Source organism: Peromyscus maniculatus, chromosome 15, assembly GCF_049852395.1.
Source record: "Peromyscus maniculatus bairdii isolate BWxNUB_F1_BW_parent chromosome 15, HU_Pman_BW_mat_3.1, whole genome shotgun sequence".
In the NCBI taxonomy this organism is placed as follows: domain Eukaryota; kingdom Metazoa; phylum Chordata; class Mammalia; order Rodentia; family Cricetidae; genus Peromyscus; species Peromyscus maniculatus.
The window spans coordinates 75,367,045-75,391,804 of record NC_134866.1 but is presented as its reverse complement, the minus strand read 5'-3'; the positions used below and the strand labels follow the sequence as shown (position 1 = coordinate 75,391,804).

At 36.9% G+C, this 24,760-nt stretch overlaps 1 protein-coding gene across 2 annotated transcripts in view; it reads right to left on the bottom strand.

The window, feature by feature from the left end:
• Positions 1–24,760, bottom strand: part of Cert1 (ceramide transporter 1) — a 111,651-nt gene that overhangs the window by 50,608 nt on the left and 36,283 nt on the right. For both annotated transcript variants that reach the window (XM_006985752.4, XM_006985753.4), the window contains exon 3: positions 22,458–22,574. In XM_006985752.4, coding sequence (XP_006985814.1) covers positions 22,458–22,574 — 117 coding nt within the window. The remainder of the gene's footprint in view (positions 1–22,457; positions 22,575–24,760) is intronic.

Sequence of the window (24,760 nt, the reverse complement as noted above, 5' to 3'; positions counted from 1 at the left end):
ACATAGTGCTCAATTAGTTCTGTATTTATTTCAAGTCAAATCTACCATCAAATATGTTAATATGAAAAGAAAAACTCAGAGAAACCAGTATAATTCTAAAGGAACAGTAATTATTTTGAATATGAAAAAGCAACAATATTAATTTGAGTTTAAAATATGTTTTCTGAGGGCAGAATATAGTAGAGGTAGATGGAAATGGGGAAAATTATAATCACAATCCAGTGGTATGTTTATTAGTATAGTTTTAGGGCTAATCCTGGAAAGGAATGCTAGTCTTTTTCTTAATCTCACTTACTCTCCCACATGAAAGAAACCCAACTTACAACCTTTAGCCACCTACCCATGAATATTTTGAAAACACCAAATTCTACCTAAGACTGCCAACCCATATTTCAAATAGTTACCATAGGAATGCCTTTCCTTTTTAAAATATTTGTTTTAATATTCCCCCCTTTCACTGTTCTGAAACAAGAACCTCTTCTTTCTTAAGTTTGCCGAAGTTTATAAGGAGTATTCCTGAACATGCTTTACACAGATATAAAATGTCATCTGGCCAAGGGCACATATTAGAAATATATATAAAACAAAGTTTATCTCTAAACATCAAAGTAATGAGCCCATACCTTTATTATATTAGAACACTCCTTTCTTACAAAAAGCAAACAGAAAAACCCCAACAATCCAATCACACACACACACCCCAAACAACCAAATCAAAGAGAATAAAGCAGGCTCTCTGTCCAGTAGAGGGAGTCATTAGCACTTTTGAAACACTGTTTGGAAAGCTGACAAGGGTTACTATTGGTCAAAGCACAATAGTAACCTTTAGACTAATTCCTTTATCCTATGTGCTTGGGATTTTTATATTTAAGAATATTATAACTTAAATCATATAGTTCAAAGCTATTAATTTAATAAAATAATAGAAATGCCAACAAACTTAACTACCTTAAGTTATTAGGTAAATTTTATAGTTTAATTATATGGGAGATTCATTTAAATATTATCATTTTGCATCATAACTCATCTAAACCCTAAAAGAAGTGGCATATAAATATAGGAAATATTGGATTTAAAAATTTCAAGTATTTGCTTTAAAAATTATTTTTCCTGGGCTGGAGAGATGGCTCAGTGGTTAAGAGCACTGGCTGCTCTTCCAGAGGTTCCAAGTTCAATTCTCAGCAACCAACCACATGGTGGCTCACAACCATCTAAAATGGGATCCAATGCCCACCTCTGGTGAGCAAAGGAACATGCAGACAAATCACTCTTATAAATAAATAAATCTTTAAAATAAAACAAACAAACAATTTTTCCCTACTAATGATCTTTGGCAAGTAACACAGCAAAGAAACTGAGGCAAAAACTAATTTCCATATGGTGTTAAAAATTACAGTTATTATTTTAATTATGGGAAAGGAGAAAATATAAGAACATTAACATAAAAATATAGGACGTTTTCTGAAATTGAAATTCTAAAGCCCAATCAACTGAATTGTAAACTGTTGTGAACATCAGTCTACCACCCATATTCTATGGAAGCAAACCCTATGAGAAGCAAGATGCTGTGTCTTAAGAGAGCAATGGAAATCTGAGTGGCTAGACAGATGTTTCAGCAGTCAACAACCACCTGTGACTCCAGGTCCAGGGACCAGATGCCCTATTCTAGAGTCCATTGGCACCCATACTCACATGACATAATTAAAAAAAATTGTTATCTTTATAAAAAGTAAGTTTAACACATTTATTCCAAAAAGCTACTTTGAAAATCATACTAAAAGCAACAGTAAAGGCTAAGAGTTAGGGTTTCTTTATACTAGCATGATGAGTGCTATACATGTATTACTATCTTATTTAACTCTTTTGCATGAGATGGCAATATACTGTGATACTCATTTTATAGATGATTTTTACGTACTATGTTCTGGGATTAAACATGCCCTCCAGGTACTCTGGCTCACAGTAGGTACTGTATTCTAGACTCTCAGAGAAAGGCAGGTGTTGGAAGTTCTGGCAGTCGCCACTGACAAAGGATCAGCTGAGCAGTTGAAGCAGGGGCAAGAAAAAGACAGGAAATGAAAGGATGAGGAGGCAAAGAGGGGAAGCCAAAGAAGAAGAGGAAAGGGGCTAAAGATAGGAAGGAGCTGTTAAAAGACTGTAATGGGCAAGAGAAGAGAATCTACAGACCTGACCCTCAGACCTCAGGCTAAGACTGCTACCAGGGCCTTGGATCCTGATGCCCAAGGCCTGCACGGGGACTATAGTGCTTACAGGATTAGAGTACCAATAAAAATGGCCTGTAAGGGCTAGCTAATTAAGAGGGTGTCTCTCACTGCTGCTTCGTATTTACTGTCAAAAGCTGTTAGAGACCAGTATTTGAAGTGTTTCTGGAAAGGAGCAAGTACTTCTGAGCCATCTCTCATTCTGTGTCTGTTAAATAGCAAAGGACCATCTCTCCCTCCTTCCAGCTGTGGCAGCCACTCACTATTCTGGCTCTATGTTTGTCTACATACAGTGGCCGTCAAGGTTATTCTTCAAAATAGCCAATCAAGTCCTTTGTCCATTCCTGAACTGTTTTTGATGCTGTGGTTAGGTTTTAGAAGTTCTCTGTATAATCTGAATATTAGCAGAAAAATGCAAGTATTTTTCTAAAGGTAAGATCTGCTAGATGAAGAGTGTTTTAATGCAGCAAATGTGTCAACTTCCATGATGTTGAACTTGTCTGTTTTCTGTTGCTGCCTGAAACTTTGGAGTCACACCTAATAAGACTGCCAGACCCAACGTTATGAACATTTTGTCAAGTTTTCATGATGATTTTAGAAATTTCCTTCATGAATGCCCAATCTTTTGACATTTCAAGATGATACTGTCAGTCACCCACAAAGCTCCCACATGAAAGTTTTTCTAAAAGGTCACAAAATAAATCTCATAATGTGTCTGAAGTAATTTTATTATTTGGCACTGAGCCACATTCATAGCTATCTTGAAGTGCGTGCAACCTATGACCTGTTCCAGCTAGATCTCTGATCCATGTTGAGATCATTGTTTTCAATATGGTATGAGGCAAGGGACCAAATATTTTGATTACTATGGCTTTGTAGTAGGTTTTGATAACCAAGAAGCATGATTTCTCTATTTCAGCTCATTTTAAAGATTGTTTTGGCTATATGGAGTCTCGCCAGCCTCCAAATAAATGTTGGACAGAATTTCTATTTCTACATAGAAATATCATTAGGAATTTGAAGGCACTGCATGAGACACACAGCCATTTCAGATAAACATGAAATAGTAACAATATTAAGTTATGCAAACATAGAGCACATGTTGCTTTTAGCATCTTCTTTTACGTTTTAAAATATTTTTATTTTATGTTCATGTATTTGTGTGCTTTTTGTGGGCAGACAAATACGGAGACCAGGTGTTGGATCCTCTGAAAGCTGGAGCTATAGGCAGTTGTGAGCTGTCAGACATGGGTGCTGGGACCCAAACTTAAATGCTCTGGAAAAGGAGAAAGTACTACTGAGTCATCTCTCCTGCCCCGCTCCCTTCCTTCCCTTTCCTTTCTTTCTATAGTCCAATTTCCTTTATTAACTTGGGAACTGTAGTGGTTTGAATGAGAATGGCTCCCATAGACTCATATACTTAAATTCCTGGGCCCTAATTGGTTGAACTGTTTTAAGAAGGATTGGGATGTGTGGGCTTTTGGAGGAGGTTTGCTACTAGGGGTGGAGCTTTGAGATTTCCTAAATCTCTGATTCCTGATTGTGGATCAGGATGTAAGCTCTCATTTACCTCCAGTGTCCAGGCCTGCTGGCCTGCCTGGGACAAAGTTCCCCAATGATGGTCATGGACACACCCTCTGAAACTGTAAGCAAGCCCCCAAGTACATGCTTCCTTTTCTACGTGGCCTGGGTCATGGTGTCTCTTCACAGCAATGGGAACAGTAGCCAAGACAAGTTGGTACCGGGAGTAGCATATTGCAGTGACAGGCCTGACCATGTTGCTTGTCGGTGGAATGTGAAATTTGGGACTTTGGATTAGAAAAGTAGCTGAATGCTGTAGGCAGAACTTAATGCACCAGCCTAGTAGGGATGTGGAATATTGTCATGCTGAGAGCAATGTGGACTTTGGAGGCCCAGCTCAAGGTTTCAGAGGGAAACAATATTAGTGGTTAGGGTACAGACTATTCTTGTGATATTTTACCAAAGAATGCAGTTGCTTTTTGCCTTGTCCTAAAAATTTGCCTGAGGCTAAAGTGAAGAGTTTTGGACTAATACTGAAGAAGGAGATTAAGCCAACTTAGTAATGACTGTGTCACATGATTATTAGTAATCACTCTTATGCAGATCTACAGTGAAAAAGAGCAAATGGGGTAAAAAGAAATACAAAATGTACAGTTTAAGGAGAAGTAGAGCCCAAGAGAATGTAATGTTGAATCCAAGCCTTGGGCTCAAGGATATCATTAGTTTAAATAAAAGCCTAATGCTAAATAGTATAGAGGGAGTGGTGTTCTCAGGGAGAGATCACTTCCAGCTAATCCTGCAATTTGTGAAAAGAGCAGGCTTTATGAACTATGTTTTCAAAGAGCAATAACAAAGGAAATTTTATGCAAATATAATTCAAGGAGGGGGTCAAATTATATCCCAAGTAAGCAAGCAAGCAAAAACTTGGCAGCTTTAGCCATATGGTTCTGGTTTTGGTCAGGAAAGATATAGGAGTAAGCAGTTGTGGAATCTTCCTCAGAGGTTAAGGAAAGCTGCTAAGGCCAAGTGAGTGGCAGGGGAGTCTCTGCAAGGAGGCCCGGAGAAGCCACTGTGAGAATCTTTGAAGGTGAAGCCTGAATTACATTGGAGACCTCCAGATGTTGGGAGATGGCTAGAGCCATAGGATACTTGCTAGGCAGAGCTGCAGACAGGGTGTGGAGCCCAAGGGAGGTGTGCTGCAGTCAACGAAGCTGGAAGGAGTGGGAGACCTGAAGAGCTACTACCTAGTACATCCTTTAGTATAAGATACAGAGCTACAGGATTTGGAGTTTCTCCTGCTGGGTTTCGGTCTTGCTTTGGCCCAGTATTTCCTCACTACACACTCTTTCCTCCCTTTTAGAACGGTTATGTATTTTCTGTGCCACTGTATGTTAGAAGTATGTAATCTGCCTTTTCACTTTATAGGGTGTTATAGTTAAGAGATTGGCTTGAGTCTCAGAACAGATTTTTTTTACTTTTAAACAGTGCTTAAAAAGTCTATGGAGACTTTTGAAGTTGGCTGAATGCATTTTGCATTATGAAAATGGCTAAAAGACTAAGGGGGCAAGGGAGCAGAATATAGCAGTTTGAATTGAGAATGGCCCTCATAGGCTCATATATTTGAATACTTGGTCCCTAGTTGGTAGAACTGTTTTAGGAGGGATTAGAAGGTATGCCACTAGTGGTAGGCTTTGAGGTCTCCTAAACACATGCTAGGCTCAATCTTAAGCTCTCTGCCTTCTGCCTGTGGATCAGGCTGTAAACTCTCAGCTACTGCTCCAGCACCAAACCTGCCTGCCTAGACATGCTTCCTGTCATGATGTTCATGAGCTAACTTTCTGAAATTGTAAAGCAAGCCCTCCATTAAATGCTTCCCATTTCTAAGTTGCCTTGGTCATGATGTCTCTTCACAGCAATACAACAGTAACTAAGACAGGACTGTTTTATTCTATCTTCTTTGGCCTATACCAGTTGAACACATGCCATGTAGTCTATAATTCTCAAAAATACAATTCTTAGAAATATACGAATGTTACAAACCCTTCAGGACTACTATACATGCATGTTATACACCAAGAAAGACACCATGATACAGAGGACACTCCCAGTAGTTCTACTCCAGTACTTCTTAACACCAGCACGTGCTCTTAAGAGCCATCTCTCTAGCATCCCTTCCATTTCCTTTGACAGTCTTCATGACTGCTCAAGTCTAACTATTTCAGTTAATTCCTAAGTATTCTTTTTGATGTTATTGTGAATTTAAATTTTGTTATTTCCTTTTCAGATTGTCATCGTTATTGTATAGAGATGTTAAAGGTTCTATGACATTCCCAAATAGCACCATTGACTGTAGACCAAGTGCTCAAATACATGAGCCTATGGGGGACATTTCTCATTTAATCATTACATTTCAGGCTAGAGAGATAGCTTAGCAGTTAGAAGCACTGGTTGCTCTTCAAGAGGACTTAGGTTCAATTCCCAACACACAACATGGTGGCTAACCATGATGTGTAATTCCAGTCCCAGGGGATCACATGCCCTCTTCTGGCCTCACAGGCACCAGACATGCACATAGTGAACCGACATAAATGCCAACAAAATGTCCATACCCATAAAATAAGTAAATAAAAATTAAAAACAAAACCATCACATAAAAACACAACACAATCATATTATAATGAAAAATACGTTCAGTGCAATTTTAAAAGTCCCTACAGTATTTCATTCTTAACACTGTTTCAAAGTCCAAAGTGTCTTTTGAGACTTAGGGAAAACTCTTAACTGTAAACTCCTGTAAAATCAAAAAGCATGTGGCAAAATTCCAATATGCCATGCATATAATATATATTCCCATCCCAAAAGGAAGGAAAAGGACACAGTGAGAAAATACTGGACCAATGCAAGACCAAACACATCAGGGCAAACAACAAATTACATAGTTCCATGCCCAATGTCTGGGACTTTAGTTTTATGCCTTTTTTTTTGTTGTTGTTGTTTGTTTTTTGTTTTTCGAGACAGGGTTTCTCTGTGTAGCTTTGTGCCTTTCCTGGGACTCACTTGGTAGTCCAGGCTGGCCTGGAACTCACAGAGATCCGCCTGGCTCTGCCTCCCGAGTGCTGGGATTAAAGGCATGCACCACCACCGCCCGGCAGGACTTTAGTTTTAAAGGGCTTAGGTGGATCTGGACCTCCAGGTTTGCTGTATGCAAGACACATCTCTTTCTTGGGCTGACTACACTCCCTGTATGAAGCATGAGATGATGTCTCAGGGTTCTGGCATCTCTAACATCTGGGGGCTCCTCCTTAGGCCAGACTTTACTCATGTTTTTTTTTTCCTTTGAGTACTTCATATATGAGCACTGCATCTGTATCACTCGCATACCTCCCTTCCACGACTCCAACTTCGCTCAGGTTCCCTTCCCTCCCCAGTTAATGATTTCTTGTTTAATTATTATTGCTACTTACACATATACATCTGTATATATGTGAACATATATACACATTCAATGTATGTATAATTTATTGAATCCAATTATCTTTGCTTATATATTTATGCTGATCACTTGGGACTGGACAACCTATGTGGAGCTTGTCCCTGGAGGAAATTGATTTTTCCCTTTCTCAGCAGCAACGACCACCTGTAGCTCTTCTTCAAGGGGTAGGATCATGTAGAATTTCTTCTGTTTGCACTGGTATGTCAAGTGGTGATGGTATTATGCTGGTCTTTTCAGGAAACCATCTTCTTGAGAATTCATGGGTACATTTTCCATGTCATGTCTACAAGACACTATCGAACAGTAGACAACGTTGACTTCTGGTCCGTATAATCTTTCCATTCACTATTCCAAGATTTTCACTGAGCCTCAGGTGTAGGAGTGAGTTGCATTGCAAATGTATCAGTTAGGGTTGAAAACCCTAACGTCACTTATTTTCAACATTTTGGCCAGTTGTAGATCTCTGTTAACAATCTCTATGTGTTACAAAAAAAAGCTTCTTTGATGAAGAGTTGAGAGCCATCCTTAAGCTGTATTTAGTATAAGTATTTAGAAAACAGAGGTTATATTGTTTTCAGAACCTGGAAGTAGTAGGCTCTCCTCTAGGATCTATGACCTCTCTAGTAGCTGGCTAGTTTTAGAGCAAAATTCCTTCCTATTGAGTAGGACTGAAGTCTTATTAGACAGTTGTTAGTTATCCCCAGGACAATACTACACTACTGCACTATTGCAGATATCTTGTTGGTCCAATCATCATTGTGGTTTATAGGCTTTCCAGTTGGGTTGGATTGCCAATGGCTCCTCTCCTTTGAAAACTTGCTCAGCACCTTTTAAAACTATGAGAGTCACCACTCAGGAGGAAGGCTTCCAGGCCAGTTCCAGCCTGATTCCTCCAAGTCCTATGTCTGAAATGTGCCAAACTTTGGTTTCACAACTCCACCCAATAAGCTTTTAGGGCCTCTGATTAGCATGGCCTCATGTTACCTGGCCTCAGCATCTCTGAAACCTAGAAGGAAGAACCCATGAATGCTCACTCTCTCTTTCTCACATTCCCAAGAATCAATTGCTTTTTTAGGATTTCTTTTTTCATAAGCTGAAAGCTTAGCTGAGTGAGATCTTGCCAAGAGGGCACCTTTCCCATTGTTCCAGTGGAGAGCAGGAGGCTTCTTAATAATGCCAATCTCAACAATTACAGCCTCAAAGCAAGTACCTTGACTGTAACACTAAGCTTCCTAGTGCTTTTTCTTTCCAAACTGTACATTTTGTATTTCTTTCTGTCCCACTCATTCTTTTTCATATTTCATTGCATAAGAACTGTAAGTAATAACCATGCCACAGACCTAATACTATGCTATCTTGAAATTAACTTACCCAAAGAATTTAGTCCATTACTTTTTAATTTAGCTTCAGGGGAGGTCTTAGCATACACCTGAAGGAGGCAGACAGATTCTTTACCCAAATTTCACATGAATGTCCTCTAGCCCAGTTTCTAATGTAGACCTTGCTTCCCTCTGAAATACCATGACCCAGGCCTCTATCTTCTGAATTCCTCTCAGTACGTACTGTCTTCCAGGTACCTAACAACTCTGCTGACAACACTCAACTGCACTTTTTAGTCCAGAGTTCCAAACACAAGGTCAAGTTATTCACAGTAACAAACTATTTCTGATAACAACTTCCATATTGGTTGCTTTTGTGTTGCTATAGTGAAACAGTGTAACCTAAAGCAAGTTGTAGATGAGAGTGCTTCATATGGCTTATGGTTCCAGAGGGAGAGTCCACAACGGTGAGGAAGGAAGGCATGGCATCAGGCAACCAGTCCAGGTAACGAGAGAGCCTATTTTTAACCACATGCAGAAAGCCAAGAGTGTAATGGATAATCTTGCTCAAGTTGACTCTGTCTGGAATCAACTAAATCCCAAGAAGCTTGGCATGCCTATGAGGAAGAGGTTTTTGTTTGTTTGTTTTTATTTTTGTTTTAATCTGGTGCTAGAGTCCTGGAGGATTCCTGGAATGCTACTGGTCTTTAGTCTTTTTTGGAATTCTGAAGAAGTAGGCTCTAATACCAGATTGGGACTGTTAAGACATTCTGGGCCTTTCTGGTGGGAGACAGTCATTGTTAGACTACCTGTACCATTTCCACAGCCTGTAAGCCACTCTGGCAAATCTACTTTTTATGTTTTTCCCTGCCTTGAATTTTTCCTTCAAATTGTTAGTTTTTATTTCCTGTATTTTGATACATATATCTGTGCACCTGATGTGCAAACAGCTCAGCCTATGGGGATATAGTTCATTCAACTTACCACATGCTTGTATCAATTTATTCATTTTTAGCTAGGCTACCAATCTATTGGCATATTATTTTTTGTAGCATTCTCCCATAAGCCTTTTTGTAAACTAGTAGTAATGTTCTCTTTTTCATTTCTGTTCTTAGTGTTCTCCTTTTATCTTTTAATATCCCTGGCTAAAGGATATTTTGACTCTTTGCTAATAAAAACTTCTGGTGTCAATGCTTTTTGTTTTTCTACACTATCCTCTGTGGTCCCCACTCACCACCATCATCAGTTGTTTGCTGTTGTTCTTGTCTTGAATTCTTCTGCTGGCTTGTGCTCAGTGTGTTATCCAAGTTGTAAAATCAGTTTGTTCCTTTGCAATCTTTTGTTGTTAATACTTTACAGGTATACATTTCTTTCTAAGCACTAATTTTGGTATGTTGTGGTTTCACTTTGTTTGGTCTTTAAGCAGTTTCCCATTTTCCTTGGATTTATTCTTTTGTCCATTGGTTGAGAGTATGTTGTTTACTTTCTTTTTCTGTTAGGAATTTCAATGTCTATCCAGCTATGGTTAGATAGGATAATTTGTATGACATCTTTTTAATTAACCAAGACATAGAATTATCACACATGAGCTGTTCTAGAGAATGTTCCAGATACACCTGAAAAGCATACATACTATTTATTAGATCTAACTGGTCTTTTTACTATGCCTACTTGGTCTACCCCACTACTGAAAGTGGGTACTGTTATTTTCAATCATTAGTATAGAAATCTGTTTTTTCCCTTCAATTATTAGTTTTCCTTGCAAGTATTTTAAAGGTCTGCTAATAGGTATGTAATTATTATATCTTCTTGTTGTGTAATAAGCCTTTTATTAACACACACCATCATCCTCTTTTGTCTCCTGTGACGTGTCCTGACTTAAACGTCTGTTTTATTTGATACAAATATAGGTTGGTTATTATTTGGATGGATTTCCACCCCGCCCCCAAAACTTTTATGGTTTATGTTTGGAGCTAAATTGAGCTCCTTGCAAACAACAAGTAGTTGGAATATGTTTTTTTTTTTTTCATTCTGTCAATTTGTATCTTTTCACTAGAGAGTTTGTTTAAAATAAATACTGATAAGGAAGAATTTTCATTTCCATTTGCTTATGTTTTCTAACCCTTTTCTGATTCCATGTTTCATGCTTACTATGTTCTTTTGTTTAGTTGACTTGGGGAAATGTTTTGAGTTTATTTTTTAATTTTCTTATGTATCTTCATCTTTTTCTTTTGAGGTGCTTGGGATCAAACCTAGAACCGCTAGACATGCATTTTACTGAGTTATATCCTTCTATTTATACACTTCTTATAGCTATTTTCTTTGTGGTTATGAAATGTTTGCAGTATAAACACCTTAAAGGTGCAATAATCCAATCAGAATTCACATCTACCTAATTACCTTCCACAGACAGTGTGAAAGGAGAAACCACGTCATTGTGATGACTGTCACGGTTGTCAACTGACTACATTTGGATTCAACTAAAACTCAAGTCTGGCCTCAATCCTTGAGCATGTTGTCTGAAGCATGAACACTGACCCTAAAGGTGGCAAGTACTCTCTGATGGCAGCCCAGATAAAAGAACCTGGAAGAAGGAAACTGCTTTTTGCTTGTCCTCACTCTCTGGCAAGTTCATCTATCCTGTGCCTTCACCATTCCTTCACTGGTAGTAGAACCTGTTTCTTCAGGATTAAAAGTAGACTGAAGACCAGCAGATCTCCAGGAATCACCCAAGCCTTTAGTGCCAGACTGGAGCTGCTGAGATGTCCAGCTTTGTACACTGAACCTTATACACCAGATTCTCGCCCTCAGTGGGAGGCAGCCGTTGTTGAGCTACTCAGACTGCATTCAGTAAGCTAATCTAGTAAATCTCCTTTTTAATATATGTATTCATTCTATCAGCTCTGCTCTTTTAGAGAAGCCTAAGAGAGTCACAGTAGTACTAGATCTTAGACTAATAATAATCCTTGAAAAATATGTAATAGTCTCTTATGTAGAAAACAATTACAAACTGTTGTTAAAATATGGCTAGCTTTTATAATTGCTGTGTTTTTATCTTTATTGAGATCTTTATTTCTTCATATGACTTACTGTCTAGTTTGCTTACACCTTACCTTGCAGGATCCCATAAACAGTTCTTGAAGTACGGGTCAAATGATAATAAACTCAAATTCTCTTTATCTGAGAATGTATTATTTTTTCTCTCACTTTTGAGGGAAAAATTTTGCTAGGTATAGAAATCATAAGTTGATAGCCATTTCCTTTTAGTAATCTGTATAGACAGGCCTGCTGCATTCTGGCCTCCAAAGTGTGATGAGAAATCTACTGACTCCTTTGTGTATGATGAACTGTTTTTCCTCTAGTGGCTTTCAGAATTCTCTTTGTCTTTGGGAAGTTTGATTATGGCATGTCTTGGTATATACACATCTTGTAGGCCTCTGAAAGTTCTTAAATGCATATAACATTTGTCTTTCATTAAATTGAGAGTTTTCAGCTGCTTTATTTATTCTTTTGTTCCTTTATCCTGCTACAACACTTACAATGTGTGTGTATGTTGGGCTGTATGTTACTGGCCCTGACTCCCGTGGGCTGTGCTGTTCATTTCTTTCAATCTTTCTTTTCTGCCAGTCAGAGACATTTCTACTGTCGATGGTCAACTTCACCTTTGCAGGTCACTTGTTCATTTATTGCATGTTTCAGCTACAGACTATCTCTACGCTCCATTTTAGATTCTCTATCTATTGATAATTCTATTTTCTTAACAGTCTTTGTTTCCTCAGAGCATCATTAAAGAAGCTGCTTTAAGGTTTTTCTCTGCCAGATTAACCTTCAGACTTTTCTCAGGGAAAGTTTCTGTTTTGTTTTGTTTTTTTTCTTTGAAAGTTTCATACTTTCCTGCTTCTTTGTATAAATTACAATTATTTTGCTGTTGCAAACTGGAATATTTAAATCTAGCAATATGGCAACTCTGTCAACTGAATGATCTTCCTTCAAAGCTTTGACACTGTGTTATGGTTTGTTTATGTTACTGCCATAGGCTGCCTCTGTGCCTAGGATAAAGCTGAGGTGTAAAGGTAAAGTTGTCTTAGGGCTTTCCTGAGCTTGTGTTGTTTCTTGTCTGTACAAGTCACTGTCTTTCCTCCCTTTTTTTCTAAACCGTTTATTGATTCTTTGTGGATTTCACATCATACATCCCAATCCCAGCAAGCCACTTTCTAATTTCCCTTTTATACTCAACAGTTTAAAAACTCTTCATTTTTTTCATTTGGCCACAAAAAGGGGAAAGAAAAATAAAAAGTGAGGGGGATGGAACTGAAAATCACTTCAAAGGGCTGGACAGATGGCTCAGTAGTTAAGCTGCTCTTCCAGAGGACCCAGGTTCAATTCTCCACACCGTCATGACAGTTCACAACTGTCTGTAACTCCAGTTCCAGGGGACTGACACCCTCACACAGACATACATGCAGGAAAAACACCAATGAACATAAAGAAATAAATTAGTTTTTAAAAAAAATCACTTCAAAAGAAAGGGGAAAGACTTGCCATAAGTGGGACTATGGATGTAAAAACCCACAGTTTTTTGCCCACTTCTTTGCTTGAAGTGCTAATAAAGAACAGCAATAAAAATCACAGGACCGAGTCCACATTCCTAAGACAGGGTTCTTTGTGCTCAGCCTGGCTTCCACAAACTCAGTGCACAGCTGACAGCTATGGGGCCAGGATGAGAAACTGCCGCTGTTGTGGGGCTGAAACTAGCCCAAATTCACAGTAGTCTGCCATTTACACCTGTCCTGAATCCTAGACACTGCAAGCCTTCCACAGACTCCAGACTTTCAAAGTAGTTACTCACATTAGACAGATTTTATAGTGCGATGTTTTTATAGGTGTCAAAAAGGATTTCTGCTCTGTGACATCATCAAATTCTCTCCAATAAATAATGGCTTGAAGGGAAAATGTACATGAAAAAAATGAATGTTTTTAAATGAAGAGTAACTGTTTAAGTTTTAAGACTAGAGGTAGATTTTTCTATTTTTTTTTCTTGTAATTAAAACACCATGGAGTCTATAAAATACATTTAAGAGACAATTTGCAGGGTGGATTTAAAACACAAAATAAGACCTGTCAGATTTAGCCATATGGGAAAGATTTTCAACTATGAAGCCATGAAAAAAAGCTGAAATTAATTAGAAAGAGATGGCTATTATAAACATTTTAGGATGCTACGTTTTTTGGATAACATCCTAATTAATGATGAATGGGCACATGATTCATTAAGTTTCATCTGTATATAAAGTGGGAGTAACACCTATTTTTGAAGGTACTCTAAAAACAATACTCTTAAATGTCTAATTCCTTTTATCCCTCAATGTATCAGAAGGGTAGGACTATAAACAATCAAAAAACTAAAGGGCTAAGACCTGAAGAGTAATATAAGTATTCCTGGCACTGGCCTTACTTGAGTCAATTCTGTATATGCTTTATGTGTCTGAAAACTAACAGAATTGTTTGTAATGAAAATAATATTAGCTCTGGGGGTATATTCACTTATTCTAGTATCTATTCTACCTCAGTATACTACTCACCCATCAATATCAAATGAACCAAGAACATCTGTCAAGCAATAAAGGCAGTATAAAGGGCTATTTAGACTATCACTGAAAGACCTGAAGGAAAAGAATCACTTTGTATTCTTTGATTTTTTTTTTTAAAGAAACACTTTTTCTCAGTTAGTGTTCAATACATACATAAAGTTAGCAAACTGTCTCCACTACTGTCAATATGTGTAAGCAATGCCACCCACCATTACTTTTCCTTATCAAGTATGGGAAAAAAGCAGAACCCCATATGTTTTAGTGACTGCCAGAAATCTTCCCATCTAATTAAAAATTCAAATACAACATTAAGCTATTGTATAAAATGGCATATAGTTGTACCATATAATTTCATATAATTTAATGTCTTCTATAATAGTATTGAGACAGTTACTTAAATACAGATTAGCTGTTTTTTCCCTTACCTGTTTCTTATCTAAAGAAATATCTTATAAGTAAATTGTAGACTGACAAAACTAGAAAATACCATACTATTAGTCACATACGTAGTCTATTGTTAGTGGACACTATGTGGCTAAACATTCTAAAACTTTATACAACGGAGGACACATTTTCAGGACATTGCACTCCCAAGGACTAGAAGTGGAGCCCTGGAAGGCAGACTGACAGGGAAAGAGCTCTAGGTAGACCAGTGTACTTCTCACTTCAACACTGATGGCGGCTCACTTCTGTTGCTTCTCCCTCTCCAAGGCAAAGGATGGGGTTTTCCTGCCAAAGGGAACTGTAGGACTTTCAAACTTCCCACCATGGCTTCTAGGTTTGGAATAAATTTGTTTCCCTTCTTTTTTTTTTTTTTTTTTTGGTTTTTCGAGACAGGGTTTCTCTGCGTAGCTTTGTGCCTTTCCTGGAGCTCATTTGGTAGACCAGGCTGGCCTCGAACTCACAGAGATCCGCCTGGCTCTGCCTCCCCGAGTGCTGGGATTAAAGGTGTGCGCCACCACCGCCCGGCTGTTTCTCTTCTTTGTATGGCTTATGCAGTCCTCCACAATAGCCTAAACCAGCCAATTATGAAGGAGAAAGAGAACCCATCCTACCTCCAAACATAAAAGTTTGGCTCTGCCAGACAAACCTGAATTCCATCTTTGGATCCCCTTTCTACTTGGGGAGTCTGTCTCTTGGTGCACTTCTGCTTTTAATAAAACCTGGCTGAGTCCTGCCTTTTTATTCGTTAATTGAAAGAGAAAAAGAATCCATTCTTACATCCCTAGACAGTCTCAGCATGACAGCTTCACAAATATAACTCTTAATCCCATTCTTAACTTTTAATACAAATAATTCTAATTATATGATTAACTGAGACTGGACCAGCTTATATTAACCTGGTATGTAAAAGAATCAGGTTCTTTTTTAATTGGGTAGTACCACGAGTTTAGGCAGAAGTTGGAGTTGAACTGAAGCCAAAGACGGCAAAAGATGTGACAAACCAAGGAAGCAAACTAAAAGAACAGTGAAGAGAACAGAAGTGTCAAAGAAGTGAGAACTATGAGAGAACAAGAAAAGGATGAAATTAACCCACATCACCTGTAGCAAAGGACCAGAAAGCAAGAGTTCCGTTAATGATAAGAGCACTTAAAAGTTACATGCACTGTTGAAACTTTCTTTGATATAAGCATGGTGGTCTATACTTTCTGGGGGTTGGGGTACTTTTATCACTTATTATGGAACACAGACTGGCCCCTATTCCTATAACCTAAAGAGCATAATTTAAATGAGTGAATCTTTCACATCCATATTTGTACTTTTTCAGATTAATATTCATTTACTCTAAGTAGACAACTTGTCAAATTCTTTTCAAGTAATTGCACACTTTCCTCTTCCTTCAGTACTGAATGAGAGTGCCTGAGGCTCCATCCCTCAGTAACACGTGGCCCTATTAACTTTTGTCTTTCTTCTTTGTTTTGTGGTAGTGGAGGCTGTACTCAATCAAGGCCACACACATACTTGACATACTTTCTGAACTTTTCATACCGATTTATGAGAATTTCTCTGATAAAAAATATCAAAAATAAATTGGGAGTATTTTATTTGTTGAAATTAAAATACTGTAATTGTGTTTAGTCATTACCACAAGAACTTTAATTGTAGAAAACACCAGGGATAATATCACAATTTTAAAAAATAACCCTAATAAATAGTTTACACATTTCTTTCTTAAATTAGTTACATGGAAAATGCCTACAGAAGCCCTTTAATATACAGGCACACCCTTACCAGAAAAATATTCCTTTAATCCAAATAGAAATCAATCACCTTAACTTTACTTTCACAAAGATTTTAGTTTACAAAGACTAAACATTATTCTCATTTGGAAGGCAAAATACCAAGAGATTTAACTATAAAATAAAACTTTATCTTAGTAAGTAATCTATTTAGTGCTATCTCAAATCATAAGTACAGAATATTAATGGACTCAACAAAATAACCCACAACATTGCTTCAAAATAAAATTACTGGTTTCATATATAATGGCCTTCCTTTTCTATAAATGAAATTGAGAACAAATCGCTCACTTCATAATAACTTTGCAGTCAGGTGGTGGTAGTGCACACACCTTTAATACTAGTGTTCAGGGAGGCAGAGGCAGGTAGATCTCTGTGAGTTTGAGGTCAGCCTGGTCTACAAAGCGAGTTCTAGGACAAATAGAGCGGTTACACAGAGAAACCCTGTCTTAAAAACACAAAGACAAAACAAATTCCAAAAAAATTGGAATTTAGTGCTTTCCTTTCACAGAAGTTATTATTTAACATCACACAAAAATTTGCAATGTCTAATATACTGAGAAATATAAATAAAAGTCATCTCTTTAAGACTATGCTCACAGAGAGCAAGTTATTCTGGGATGAATATACTAAGGAAGGAAAAACACAAGTAGACACTGAGTACAGAACTCTACTGTATTGATATCAGTAATCATTCTAACACCAAGCATTAAGATGAAAGGAGGGAACTTGTGGAGACTTCAAATAACACACATTTCTAGCCACAAAATTTATTTTCTAACACTTTACGTTACTTAAGTTGTAAATTTTGTGTCCAATCCCTGATAATTCCTACCAATTAATATAATTATATCTGATCCCATATGGACCTTGTAGTCTAAAAGAAACATATAGACATGGAGAATTAAAATATGAGAATACCCTGATTCAAGAAGTCCATGATTTAAGTGAACAAAATATTTCATGTAAATACATACTAGTAGCAAAAGTCCATGCTCTAACCTTGGACAACCTACTTAATTTGTGCCTCAATTACCTATGATAAAAAAAAAAACACTATTATCACATGAGTGTATGGGTAAAATGAGGTAAGTATATAATGTAGTCATCATCATAGCTGGCATACATTCATCCTCAAAATTATTCGCTGTCACCATTACCACTTTATTACTGAAGAAGTCATATAAAACAGAACACTTGCCTCTCATACATGTGCCTGAAAGAGTCAGATAGAGTGAAGGCATGTGCTGTATACATGAATGAGATATTAATATAGAAAGCCTATAGCATAATGAGTATAAGAGAATCCTGGGAAGGAACAGAAACCTTCAATCCTTCCAGATGTCAAAAAAAACCTGTCAGGAACTTTTAATAAAACTAATCCACCACAAGAACCAACCCAACCCAACCAACCAACCAATCAAACAGACAAAACCAAAAAATATCCTTTTAGTGACATCAAAACAGAGAAAGACATGTTTACTATTCCAAGTGGCCTGTCCAGCTATTCAAAGGGCAGGTAATAGCCAGAGAAAGTAACTGTGAATTGAACTGAATGAGCAACCAACCAATCAAACAGACAAAACCAAAAAATATCTTTCTAGTGACATCAGAACAGAGAAAGATATGTTTACTATTTTCCAAGTGGCCTTGTCCAGCTATCCAAAGGGCAGGTAACAGCCAGAGAAAGTAACTGTGAATTGAACTGAACGAGCTGGAATTATCAGAGTCCACATCTGTTATGCCCTACATTTTTTTGTATAAGCCAAGTAGGTTACTTTGCTCACCTGCTTGTTTTTATTCAGAGATGAAAGAGATAACATATGTAGTGTGCTATCATATTTTATTCTACAGCAAAGTCATGAAGCTTATGCATCTAGTACATAGTAGTGGCATGACTCAAACATGAGTCTGATTGTACTAAAACACTAACCAATATGACACATTGCCTTTTATGGAAAGCCAAGAGAAAGAAGGGGAATTCATTGTTAGCTTACATGAATATGCTAGGAGAATGATGATACACTAATTTTCAAGAGCTGAACTTATGAGAACTGTGTTCCAGAAATCAGCTTTCCAGTGTAACTGATACAAAAGAGAATTAATACAAATCAAATCTTAAAAGAGAATGAACTAAAAGATAGCAGCATTGTACACAAAATATTTAATTTTACTACAAACTTATCAACTCCTTGTAAAATAATAATTTTTTTGCTTTTCAGGACGGTAGAGAAAAAAATGAACTACATAAAGCAATAAATACACTAATTGGTACTTTGTGATCTCTAGAAAGTAGATCTTATTGTTATCACTGCCTTAATAATTTGGCATTAATTTTAAAGATCAAGTTAATAGTTTAGTAAAATTTCCAAGTTTAACAGCCAACAGTCCTTAATGATATTGAGCCACTGTATCTTGTCTATTAGGGAAAGAAAGCAGGTAATTTGCAGATTACAGGTAGTAACATTTGAAATTTCTCCATCAGTTAAAGAAATCAAAGTAATTTACTTTTAGAACTCACAGTCAATTCACATATCCATTAATATGCTGCTTAGTTGGCATATATCACATAATTTGTTTCTGTTCAGTAAGTATGAACAACAATAACGAGAACTAAGCAAAGGAAATATTTGTATAGCTATATTTTTTACTTTTACCCAAGTACTTAAGATCAACTTGAGTCTCATCTCTCTCAGATCCAAAGAAACCAGTAACATGAAATATATGCTCTATGCACTTATCTTCACTCAAAAGAGAAAATAAAAATGGAAAACTTGCACAGTAATTGTGTTGAACTACATTGAGGAAAGAGAGCAAAATAAAACTTGTATCAGAAAAAAAAGAATAGCCTTTAAATCTAAATCAACTGATCAAATCTTTAAAGGTCATGTCTGCTAAAAATATAGAAACTGGTTCTACTTAATGACATTTTTAATCACTAGTGAGAGGACCAGCCCTGAAGGAAACAAGAATATAGTCTACTTTCTGTATGTGTACATTTAGCTATCTTTATTGAATGTGCAACTCTTCTTCCAGAGACACCACATGCTACAATTTACTCAATCTCGTGACTCCAAAGCCTTTGCTTTTTCAATTTTAAACAGAGACATTTGCTTGTAACATGAATCTTAAAAGGTCTTATTAATAAAAACCCAGGAGCCAGGTATTAGGATGAACGCTGAAAAATCACCTCCCCAATTTTTCAACCAATCTTGTTTCCTCAGACTGAAAGCCTCTGAATCCTCATCCGAATGGATCTCAGATGAATTGTTGCTAAAAGCCAAAAGCTTAACAGACTGACTCTAGTTCCTGGTTTTCAGGCCTTATATACCTTTCTGCTTCCTGCCATCACTTCCTGGGATTAAGGCATGTGTCGCCATGCCTGGCTGTTTCCAGTGTGGCTTTGAACTCAGAGATCCGAATGGATCTCTGCCTCCAGAATGCTAGGATTAAAGGTGTGTGTGCCACCATTTTCTGGCCTCTATGTCTATCTAGCAGCTGCTCTAGTCTCTGACCCCAGATAAGTTTATTAAGGTGCACAATATATTGGGGGACACAATATCACCACGTTTGTTATTTTGTGTGTGTGTGTTTGTGCGTGTGTGTGTGTGTGTGTGTGTGTGTGTGTGTGTGTGTGTGATCTTATCTATTCCTTACTACAGCTTTAATCAGAAGTGCTACAACTGACAGTTGAGAAAAGTCCTGGAAGTTAGTCACAAATGCCTAAAGTCACATGTAGCAGAGACTGCTGTGAGTCCATGTTGGCTTGACTTCAAAGCAATGAAATTATAAAATACTGGCTCATCTTATGTTTATATAATAAAAATGACCATAATTTTATGGTCATTATATATATATATATATATATATATATATATATATATATATATATATATATATATATATATACACATACACACACACACACTCTTATGAAGTTATAATACCAAGATAACTAAGACTTAGAAAACATTTTAAACCAGCATAATACGAAAATTAAGGGAGAAAAGAAATTTATCATAATTTTCTAAACTCAAAATAAACCAAGAAAGGAAAAGGAGACCTAACACAAATCATTGGTACCAAGAATAATGTTCTCATGGCATACTAGATGAAACTGTGTTTTCTGGCTGTTAAAAATAAAACAGGTATGTGGTGATACATTGTATACCCTAATAAGCTTGCCTGAGGATCAGAGGACAGAGCCAGCCACTAGATTAGACATAGAGGTCAGGCAGTGGTGGCACACACCTTTAATCCTATCACTTGAGAGGCAGAGATCCGTCTGGACTCTGTGAGTTCAAGGCCACACTTGAGATTGATCCAGCATAGGAGAAACCCAGAGGTCAGGCAGTGGTGACACACACCTTTAATCCCAGCACTTGAGATCTCATGCCTTTGCTTGGGAAACACACACACACCTTTAATCCCAGGAAGTGATGGCAGGTCAGAGAAAGGTATAGAAGGCGTGAGGAAACAGGAACTCACTCTCTTTAGGCTGAGGATTTCACAGAGGTAAGAACTAGTAGCTGGCTGTTCTGCTTCTCTCATCTTTCAGCTTTTACCCTGATATCTGGCTCTGGGTTTTTTTATTAAAAGACCATCTAAGATTTGAACAACACAGGTATTTCAACTCTAAATGTGTGAAGCTCATGTGAACAAGTACAGACAAGTATGTGAAGAGGCACAAATTCTCTTAGGTCATTTAAGGATGGTATAATGACTACAGAACTTTACCTATGCTTTGCCATACCACTGAGTTAGTAGTAAGGCAGACTATTGGTATGTTTCTTTAGTCTACTTATCACTTACAGCAGAAGTCAAAGATTAGCTTTAAATTATAAGAACATGACTTAAACATTAATATCAGTTTCTAGATGCTTTCTATAAGATTGATCCATAGTTACAAAAGTCAAACGATTTTCCAATGGTTGTACTCTGAATCTGCAAAAATGATTATAATGTCTATAAAAATTAACACTGACATATTTAAGCATTGGCGTCTTACAACTGAATGTTATTCTTAAAATTATTTCAACAAGATAATTTTAAAAATATTATTTATAAAGCAGATCCTAAACAACAACAAAAAAATCAGGTGGGTATGATGGTGCACGGCCTTTAATTCCAGAACTTGGGAGTCAGAGGTAGGGGAATTTCCATCAGTTCGAGGACAGCCTGGTCTACATAGAATCCCAGGACAGACAGGGCTACATAGAGACCCTGTCTCAAAAAACAACAATAACAAAATCAATGTACAATTTATAAAGCAGGGTATATTTTTATTTCAATTAACAATAAAGAATTATTTATTGTGATAAATATCTTCAATTGAAGTGTTGGACAATATCTAACTTTTAATCTTTACCACTCCACCAAACAAGGTTCCGTTTTTCAATAACACTTTATAACTCTTTACATTGAAGAACCAGTCTGTCTCCATCTTAGGCTTAAAAACCATCTTATACTAAAGACAAACTGGGTCCATTCCTGTTTATGAGTAAACCTCTGTTTCTCAAGGATTAGGCTATGCCCTACCTATAATCTTAACTACAAATGGTTCTGAACTGCCTGTTCCAGGAATGGCAATCATGTCTTTATTTCAAAAAGTTGTTTATAACCATCTTGCAACCCTACCTATGTTTCAAAAGATTATATGACTACCTACAACTACCTTCTGTTAGGACTACCTTGTTATGCTAACCTTGCAACCATGTCTTTGTTTCTAGAGGTCATTAGGACTAACTTGTTATGATATTCTGCTCCTGTAACCCTGCCTATTTTGCCTGCCAAATTCCCCATTTGCAAACCCCTTACCCCTGAGCTATAAAAGCCTTATCTTCCTCACAGTCAATGCTGACCTCTCAAACCCCACCTTACGTGGAAGCACCCATGTACATCTATGAAAAGACTTGCTGTCTTAATTAATTTGGCCATGATGATTTATTTGGGTCAGTGGTTTTTCTCTTCACATCTTTGGAATTGACAACACTGTCAAGATTATTTTAAAAGAGTTATCACTAAGAATACTACTTAGACTTCCATGAGCAGGTAAGCATCAGCAATCTTACCTTGTGCTGTTCAATGGCATCTATCCACTGCTGTCTGTGATCTGGATCCTGAGCACGAAGATACCAAACACTATCATTAACACTGATATCAAACCGACATTCATCAAAATCATGAGGCTGGGGAAACAAAGAACAAAGTGAAAAGCAAAGTTAATTATATTCTTAGAAGTGCAGTTCTCTTCAGCACAAAATGCTGAGACTCCTTTTACTTTTTAAATTTTCTATTCAAATAATTTATTTCAAGATGTCTCACTGTCAATTATATATAAAATCCAAGTTTCATTCACTACTCACATAAATGATTTGATAGACAATTTATAAATATCTATTTAAAAAATACAGAAATAATATTGTTCATCAAATAATTTAAGTTAGCTTAAGAAGTGAGAACATCATCACCAAAACCATAATTTACAAAAGGTTAAAGTAAGTTTTAGAGAAGACATCTACTATCTCCTTCCCTTATTTTATTATTCAAATTTAAATTCCAGGGGCTCAGGAAATACTAACTCCCAGAGGAGGAGCTACTGCAAGTTAAGGGTTGCTGTAGGAAGGGGAGACATTTTTTTCAGTGTTGCTCATGTCCCATATTCATGCAAGCAACCATAATTAAACTCATTGGATCACACACAAAAGATATGGAAGTAGAAGCAATTTAGTTGTTGGGAAAGGGAAGGGGATCACTGTGAATGGAAGGAGGATGAGAGAAGTAATGGAAAGGAATATAAATATATATATATATATATATGTATATATATATATATATAAATGATATGTCATAGTCAAACTTGATTATGGATAATTAACATATGCCAACAAAACTAAAACATTTAAAAAAAACTAAATTCCCATAACAAACAGGTTTTTTGTTTTTTTTTTTTTTTGGTTTTTTGAGACAGGGTTTCTCTGTGTAGCTTTGCGCCTTTCCTGGAATTCACTTGGTAGACCAGGCTAGCCTCGAACTCACAGAGATCCGCCTGGCTCTGCCTCCCAAGTGCTGGGATTAAAGGCGTGCGCCACCACCGCCCGGCCCAAACAGGTTTATATAATGAATTTTAAAACGAGAAACAAATGTTAATGTTTCCTTCTGAATATTGAAAATTAACTTTTACATATCTAGGAATATTTAATGTCAAGGAAGTTCCCAATGAAAACCAACAAATAAAGCAAACAGAAAAAAAAAAGATAAACAAAAGTTAGAGGAAAGTATTCATCAAAGTGCAAGGATTAATGGAAAGGTCACCCTTGGTTTGGTGTTTTGGACTGCTGGTAAGTGAGGGCTGGTGAGATGGCTCAGTTGTAAGGGTGCTCGCACACAGGCTAGCTACCGAAGTTTGACGGAAGGAAAGACCAGACTCCAGAAAGATATCCCCTGATCGTCATGTGTGTGCCATGCATTCCCCACCTACCCAAAATACATAAAGAAAATGTTTTCTCCCCATTGAGTGAATTCAAATATGACAAGATTACATCACATTTAGTACTTTTTCTATCAGATAGGGCAGAGTCAATTTCTTCTATGATCAATCTTCCCTTACAGGGGAAGGAATCCTCCTGATATGCTACAATAAACTTAATAGGTGAACAGAATCTTACATATTGTACTTCCGGGGCTTATTGTTTATTTTATCCCTCTATTTAAACATTGTTCTGTGATCGCTTTATCAATTTATGTCCCAAAACAATATAACTCCATGATGTTCTTTAGTCTATAAAACAATTTCTCTAAGACAGTAAGCCACAGTTTTAAGTGGCAAAAAGAAAGAAGTTAAACATTTCCTGGATCACTATGCCCTCAGCATCATGGTTAGGAATATGGCACAAAGCAAAGAATAATAGAAAGAAATAATGGGGGAAAAGATGGTAACACATACCTTAGAAAATAACAATGTCTTTCTGTATGTGTTACAGAAAGACACTGTAAAGATGTTGACATAAGAAAATAAACTCCAGATATCTAAACAGCATAACCGAATCTAGTTACTGAGAAAGCTTCTTGGAGGGAAACAATACTACAATGAAGAGCCAAGCAAAGAAAGTAAAGTAAATGATCACTCTAACACTGTAACTGGCACAGAGGTTTTCCAACATTTATTCCACTATCACTTTCATTTCATTTGTAGCCATGACTCCTGAAAATGTTTTACATTATGTATTGTCTTCCACATTCTCAATAAAGTTTAAGAGAAATAAAAGGAAATAACTACATACAGTTTAGAATTCATTGCTTTCTCCAGCAAACTTTTCCATGAGCAAAAGGAAGTCATATCTAACATCAATCTAAAGCATAGGAGGACATGTGA